We start from the raw sequence: 8,497 nt of genomic DNA, 5'->3' as shown, positions 1-8,497 counted from the left end.
CGTGTTTCTTACATTCTTTACCAAAGGGCTGGCACTAGAAGCTTTCTGTGGGCCCATGGTGGCTTATTTAGCAGCCACACACAATAAACAAGTGCCAGAAACAATGGATTAATACGAAATGTTTTGGATGACCTGGCAAGATATGTTAACTTGCCGAAAAACAACGCAACACTGCCTGTGAATTCGTGTGGGTGGCGGCTTTGTCTGCACGCTGGGTATTGGACAGGTTCCATGTCAACAAAAACCGGGGAAATCAACGAAAACAGAACCAAAATACGTGTGTATTGACAAAAAAGTCGACAAAAACAAAAATCAGTGATAACAGAGATCGACGAAAAGGGAGGGTCCACTGTAAGTAGTTTACATGTAGTAAAATATTGTATATATTATATTCATATGTATTATATTCATATGTATTATATTCATAGGGAAATGTTAATAACTGTAAGGGTAATATAGAGCCCAGATAATGAGAAGTAATAGTTCAAAATAAAGAAAAAGAGGGTAGTTCCAATTCCCTGGATCAAGAGCCTTTCACTAGCATCAAGGCATCCCCTTCAAAGGGTTTTGTGTCTATGGAATACCAGGGTCAACAATCTTAACATCTGAAGCTCCACTTCATTAAACTTAATAAAACTTAAACTTTCATTGCATTTTGATAATTCCACTGAAAGAAAAAACAAATTTTATAGTGCATGCAAGAAAATTAGCAAATACTGTAGTGTCTGAATGAAAATTTTAGACAGAAAGCCAAAAGAAACATACCAGTAAGTGTCTGGAAACAGTTCATTCTGAAATTGTCAGCTTCCAAGATCTCAATACCTGAGCTTCGCTGTTCTGGACTCAGCTGACATGCCAGAGCATAGAGAGGATAAAACATTGAAGCCTGGAAAAACAGGAACAATCAACAGAGTAACCAGTCTTGCAATGGTAATTCTTGGTGCTTAAAATCGTCATTTTAAAAGATACACAGTTATATTATTATACAGTATTTGAATGAATGATAAACAAATGTATAACAATTTATACTTAAAAAAAAAAAAGAATAAAGCAACTACGAGTCAGTCTAACAACCGGCTTCATTTATGGGAGAGTACCATCAATTATTATGTGTTTCATTTTTTTATTTTTTTTTAAAGAGTCCTGTTTTGAAGCCAGTTATCAGAGGTGTTTGTGTTTTTACCATGCTACTATTAGGACAGGGCACCCATTAGACTTTAATACAGCCTCTCCTCACTTATCGATGGAGTTCCGTTCCTAAGACCACGTCAGTAAACAAATTCGTCGCTAAGCAAGGAACATACTATAATGGTAGTGGGTTTATGTCAGCCATCTTTGATATTGTTTTAATGTCACCTTAGTGCCATTTATAACATTTTTAGTAAATTTTTAAATGTTTATATAGTAGTGTACTGTATAATGTAATAAACAGAATAGAGGAAATCTAGTTAGGTATGCATCACTGTGAGGCAGTGATGGAGCAAGGCAGTGATGAAGGGAGGCAATGATGGAGTGAGGCAGTGATGGAGCAAGGCAGTGATGAGGCAAAGCAGTGATGAAGGGAGGCAGTTATGGAGTGAGGCAGTGATCGAGTGAGGCAGTGATCGAGTGAGGCAGTGATGAAGGGAGGCAGTGATGGAGTGAGGCAGTGATGGAGTGAGGCAGTGATGGAGTGAGGCAGTGATGGAGTGAGGCAGTGATAGAGCAAGACAGTGATGGGGTGAAGCAGTGATGAAGGGAGGCAGTGATGGAGTGAAGCAGTGATGGAGCAAGGCAGCGATGAAGGGTGGCAGTGGTCAGGGAACCTGTCGTAAGTCCGAGTTGTCGGTAAATGAGTTCGTCGCTAAGTGAGGAGAAGCTGTATTTAGTTTATCTTAGTTAAAAAGCAACCACATTATGCAAGAGTTACTGAGTATAATATAAACAAAACGAGGGTGTCTAGCTATCTTTTCCATGTGACCCCTTTGAATGATTATGACTCCATATTGTGCAATTTTCTTGCAACACTTTTCAAATAGCAACCAAAATAATTGGTATAATGTGGGAAAAATTGGACATCATGCAAGTGTTACATGCACCAGTTAAATCTTCTCTTTTCCTCCTAGGAAAGACAATATTTGTCTGGAGAATGTATTCATTTCCCTAAGGTACAGTTTTATTATTACCAGTTTCCGGGTGAGGTGGACCATCCTATCTAGAATGTAAGTCCTAGCCTAGCATTTATTGTTATGACGGCACTGCATCTTGGTTAATAATAATATATCTGGATATACAGAGAAACTACCAATATATCAAGGAGATATCAGGATATATATATGGAAACTGCCACTATACACAAGGTAATGCAAAAATTTGTCATAGCAACGATGTGCCAGAGTTCTGGCATAAATTTAGCATTGCAAATGCACTTACACACCTAATGCTGGCATAGGATGAAGTGCCTTTTGTGGGAAATAATGCCTCTAGTTTTTCCTTGGTAGCAAGTTAAGTTCAAGATACTGTGACTGTCATTAGGTAAAATGACACAAGTGCAACTAATGCAACATTTTATTGTGGCAACATTTCGCTCTCCTGGAGAGCAAAAACGTTGCCTGGAGAGCAAAACGTTGCCACAATAAAATGTCACATTAGTTGCACTTGTGTCCTTTTACCTAACATATTATTGGTAATTCTACCAAAATTATTACATTGTGACTCTGGCAAGGACTGTGAGAGACAAGGTCTTTGAAGATATGCATGACAATGACATAAATGAACTGTTAGAAGAGGATGACATAGAACTGGTGCAGAACAATTGCTGGAGCTCAATTTCCAGGGAAGAGAGAAAGGCAGATAAAAGAAGAGGATGAGAATAAACAGTTAACACTGCTGCAGTTACACGAGAAATTCCACGTTATTGGTGAAATTGTAGATTTTCTAATTGAAAATTATCCTGGTATATCTAGAATCATCATTCCGAATAAGAATCTGGGGCAAGCAATGATGCCTTACCATCAGATCGATAATGTACTGTAAGGTAAAGCAGACAGATGCATTACAGAATACTGGAACACTAATGCAAACATCAACCACTGACAACTCAAACCACATCAACATGAACCACAGCCCAGCCTTCTACTCAACCCAGACCATCTACACTAACAATCTTCACTCTTCAAACATAAAAAGTACCCAACACCAGAATATAATCCAAGTTGTCTTGTAGTAATTTTAATCTAGTAACATAGCAATAAATTTTGGAAGGGGAGGGATGTTAACTGGGGAGTTGTCTGGAAATTAACTAGAGTATAATGTGATTTTATATTACATGCTGATTCTCAGGAATATAACCCTTGCATTATCTGAACTGTACAATACTGAACTTCATATTTATAGCCATTGCACATTTTAACATCAATCACAAATAATACAACCCTCTTTCTAATATTTCTTCGGAAAGCTGTATTTACTATGTCAAGCAGAAGCCAGAAAAAGTACTCTATATGTAGCTGAACACCATTAAGACAGTTCATTACTATGAACTGACAACCTTGGCAACTGGAAGACAAGCTTTTGCTGGTAGATAAACTCAAAAAAAAAAAAAAAAATCCACAAAATGAACTTGAACTCTTTTAAAAATTGTGAGTGTAGTTATATGTAGCTTATTTAATACATGTTTATCTCAACAGAATTTGTTTTTTCAATGAACCGGCCGTATCCCACCAAGGCAGGGTGACCTAATAAGAAAAAACAGAAATTTTTTGTTTTAAATTTAGTAATTTATACAGGAGAAGGGGTTACTAGCCCTTGCTCCCAGCATTTTAGTCGCCTCTTACAACATGCATGGCTTACAGAGGAAGAATTCTGTCCAATTCCCGGGAACACGGAAGTAAGAGGAAATAAAGAAGAGCAAGAACTATTGAAAATTGATTTCCTTGCAAAGCTTACAATGTGTGGTTTACGTATTATAAGATATTAATTACAAAGAAAGGCACTAGCATGTCTAGGCATTTCAGGCAGACTAATCCTAATTTTTACAGACTATTCTATACTGACAACTGGTTATGGAGCAGATGATTTTAATACGTGTTTATTATTGCATATTAGCATAAAAGTTAGGTAACTAAAAAGTTTAACATTAATAAGATTGATAACAGTGAGGTAGAACAAAACATATAACATTATTATAATTAATATAATTTAGTAATGGGAATGGTTTTATCTTGGCACGATACACTGTTTCTATAATCGACAGCTCCTATATTGTCAGAGTATTTCAGGCAAACTTAGGACTAACTTAAGATTAGGTATTTTATATTTACAGTCAATTGGGTGAAAGTATAAAATTGGGAGAATTACAGATAATGAGAGCAAGTTTATTTTGTTTTGGAGGTGTTCATGATACTGAGAATAGCATGTGTGGTTTTCACACAGTTAACTGATGATGGGGTGAGTTAGGGAGATAAGGTGTTTATTAATGGTAGTTTTGAATAGGCTGGTCGAGTCAGTGGTTCTGGAGAGTTTGGCCCTTTTATGAACACTGAATTTTTGAAAAAATTTAGCCAGACATGAGGAATATAAACCATACCCCCGGCCGGGATTGAACCCGCGGTCATAGAGTCTCAAAACTCCAGCCCGTCGCGTTAGCCACTAGACCAGCTAGCTAACGCGACGGGCTGGAGTTTTGAGACTCTATGACCGCGGGTTCAATCCCGGCCGGGGGTATGGTTTATTTGCAATCGTGTCATTACGATTTCTTGAGTCATGAGGAATATCATAGAGATTTTTGAATATTAAGAATATAGAAGAAAACCCAGATTAGTGTTTAAATATATATGCATGTACTTGCATGTATAGTGTCACCTAAGTGTTTACCTGGAGTTTACCTGGAGAGAGTTCCGGGGTTCAATGCCCCCACGGCCCGGTCTGTGACCAGGCCTCATGGTGGATCAGGGCCTGATCAACCAGGCAGTGCAAACAGAAGTAGCAAGAAATACCTGGTATCCCACATGTTCAAAAGAAATTCTTCTTTCAACAAACCGGCCATATCCCACCGAGGCAGGGTGAACTAAAAAGAAAAACGAAAGTTTTTCTTTTTAAATTTAGTAATGTATACAGGAGAGGGGGCCACTAGCCCCTCGCTACTGGCATGTTAGTCACCTCTTACGATACGCATGGCTTATGGAGGAAGAATTCTGTTTCACTTCCCCATGGATATAAGAGGAAATAAACAAGAACAAGAACTAGCAAGAAAAGCAAGAGGGATGTGTATACGTATACACCTACCATCCGACTTACGGCTGAGCTTGGTTCTGACCAACTGGTCGCAAGTCAAAATGGACGCAAGTTGAACCTTACTACTGAATATCAACATCACGTTTTTAATGACTTTATTTTATTGTTTTATTCTGGTATTTCATTTTTTACATTACTTTTTATGCTGTTAGTACTGTGTTTTATACTGTAAGGTTTAGGATAAACACTGTGTACATCACAAACAGTTGCTTATTTCCCAGAAATTTGGCATACAAAACACGGTCATAAGTCGAGTGGTGGTATGTCGAGCAGGTCGTAAGTCTGATGGTAGGTGTATACGTATACTTGTACATGCATGTGTAGTGTGGCCTAAGTGTAAGTAAAAGTAGCAAGACGTACCTGAAACCTTGCATGTTTGTGAGATAGAAAAAAAGACACCAGCAATCCTACCATCATGTAAAACAAAAGAAATTATCACATTAAAAAAAAAAAGCCTTTTGAATTACTCATCAACAGTAATATGGATATGTTTAGCTGCAATCATTACACATAATCATCACTATCTCCACACTGCACTAAAGCAACTAGGCTGTGATCGATATGTGGTTCAGAAGGCCACCAATAGCAACAACCTTGTTGACCAAGCACTTAACAGGGAGGCTTGGTCCCTAGCCTGGCCAAGAAAATAGAACCATCAAAACAGGTCATAGGTAAATCACCAGGAAACTTCTACATATAATGTTGTGTAAGAACTACTGAGAAAGTAGTGATGAAATAACAATGGAAGACAGGGAACATTGTGCACATGCAAACTGCAACAACAACAGAAAATACTGCATTTAAAATTAAAAGATATTTTTAGAGAATAAATTGCAAATATAGAGCATTATTACCTGAAAGATTTTCTCATTAGTTGTGAGCTTGGGTCTTGCAAACTTAAGGTTAATGGGGTAATTAGTTTCATCAGCCAGAACTTCAAGAGCATCTCGGCCATCGTCAAGCTGCTGCCCAGTAACTTTGATCCCATTAACAGCCACAAGTGTATGACCCACTGAAACCAAAACATTCATAATACAGTATGCATATACTGTATTATAATTAGTGCTTGAAAAAATATTTACAAGTTCAGTAGCCATAAATAACACCTTGTTCAGCATCTTACCCATAAACTTTGGTGTCCCCAAGGTATCATTCTGGATCCTTTTCTTTTCTGATCTATATTAATGACCTACCTAATATTACCTAGCATCTGAAACACACATTCTTTGTTAATGGCACAACCTTTTTAGTATTAGGACCAGATCCTGTGTTAATACACACAAGAGGGAATAACGTACTTCAAAAATGTCCACACAAAGATGACTGACAACACACTCACCCTCATTGCTGAAAAAAAATTATATATCTCTTTTGGGAACAAACCATGTTCACAATTAGATAATAGAATCAATCGTACTCATATAGCACATGGGCTTGGATCACTGCAGCAAAGAGGCTAAAGGTAGTGGATGAATCATGTATGAAATCAATGTGTGGTGTGGATATAATGCAGGGTTTGGAAAGCAGATATTAAAAGGTGGTGTGGGGGATGCAGTTACCAAGGGTATAATCAAAGGGCTGAGCAGAGTTTGCTGAGGCAGTCTGATCCTTTTTTTTTTTTTCTAAAAAACAAATTGGCCATATCCCACCAAACCAGGGAGACTCAAAAAGAAAAACAGAAACAACTGGAGGGAGGGGGTAAAGAAGGCTTAAAATTTCAGAGGTGTCAGCAGGCTTGTGTGAGTGTGTTAGTTTGGAGTGAAGACAAATGGTTTTTAATGGTGGTACTCTTGGAATGTGAGCAAGGTAACATTTTATGAAAGGATATAGGGAAACCAGTTAACAGAACTTAAAATCCTGGAGGTTGGAAGGGTAATGCCTACACTCTATACCTTTGATAATATACCTTTGAAGAGTTCAAGAATCTTTCTACTCCCGGAGGCCAGGCTCATCTGCAGTCAGAGGGTAATCCGAGCTGTGATGTGAGCACACTGCTGGCAAAAACAGTCGTCTTGCCTTGGCGATATACAGTAGGGTCCCGCTTATATGACAGGTTAGGTTCCAGGCTACTGCCAGAAAGCAGAATGCCATTTTTCCACTAATAAATGCATATAAATGCCAGACAACAAGTTTACACTAACTTATATTAAGCTAGTAATAGAACTAGGCATTAAAAAACACAATAAAAAGTAAAATATATACACAGTACATTCATTACTTACCTTAAAATATTTGTAGTCTTAATGTAGGGCTAGAGGTGCACCGGTAGTACAGTACTTATTTGTAGGAAGTCAGATGTAGGTAGCCCTGGCTTCCTATCCCAAACTTAATATACAATATTTAAAGCAGCCCAGAGAGATAAAATACACATACAGCACACTCATTATTTACCTTAAAATATGTGTAGTCTTAATGTAGAATGAGAAGTGAGTAGTATTTACAGCCTCTCCTCATTTAACGAGTTCCGTTCCTAAGACCATATCGTTAAACAAATTTGTCGCTAAGTGAAGAGCATACTATTATGGTAGAGAGTTTGTGCCAACCATCTTTGGTACTGTTTTAATGCCACCTTTGCACCATTTATATATAACATTTCTGGTATATTTTTAAATGTTTATATAGTAGTGTACTGTATAATGAAATAAACAGAATACAGTATGTAGAGAAAATCAGCTCTAATATACACTTAAATTTAGGTATGAATACCGGTCAGAAAGCCCGCCGTAAGTCCGAGGTGTTGGTAAACGAGTACATAGCTAAGTGAGGAGAGGCTGTATTTGTATAAAGTCAGGTGCAGGTAGCCGTAGATGTAGCCCGCCTGGGCTACACCTACCTACATAGCTATACAATATTTAATGCGGCCCAGAGCCATATTACAGTGGGCCCCTGGTATTCGATATTAATCCGTTCCTGAGAGCTCATCGAATACCGATAATATCGAAAACCGAATCAATTTTCCTCATAAGAAATAATGGAAATCAAATTAATCCGTGCAAGACACCCAAAAGTATGAAAAAAAAAAATTTTACTACATGGAATATTAAGTTTAATGCAATAGAACAATAACAATAAAATAATTGACACTTACCTTTAATGAAGATCTAGTGATGATTGATGGGATGGGAGGAGGGGAGAGGTGTTATTGTTTAGAAGGGGAATCCCCTTCCATTAGGACTTGAGGTAGCAAGTCCTTTTCCGGGGTTACTTCCCTTCTTCTTTTAAT

General features: G+C 37.7%; 1 protein-coding gene across 1 annotated transcript; it reads right to left on the bottom strand.

Moving 5' to 3' along the window:
• Positions 1-691: 691 nt before the first annotated feature.
• On the bottom strand, positions 692-6,286 carry Trs23 (trafficking protein particle complex subunit 4-like protein Trs23; the record flags this gene model as incomplete). The annotated part of the gene is given in 2 exon segments (XM_070103612.1): positions 692-886; positions 6,129-6,286. Coding segments are annotated over 2 exon segments (338 nt in total), but the record flags the coding sequence as incomplete, so codon positions are not given.
• Positions 6,287-8,497: the final 2,211 nt, after the last annotated feature.

The sequence above is a fragment of the Cherax quadricarinatus genome, chromosome 86, assembly GCF_038502225.1.
Source record: "Cherax quadricarinatus isolate ZL_2023a chromosome 86, ASM3850222v1, whole genome shotgun sequence".
NCBI classification, from domain to species: domain Eukaryota; kingdom Metazoa; phylum Arthropoda; class Malacostraca; order Decapoda; family Parastacidae; genus Cherax; species Cherax quadricarinatus.
Note: the sequence above shows the minus strand (reverse complement) of the source record. Positions and strands in the feature narration are given on the sequence as shown.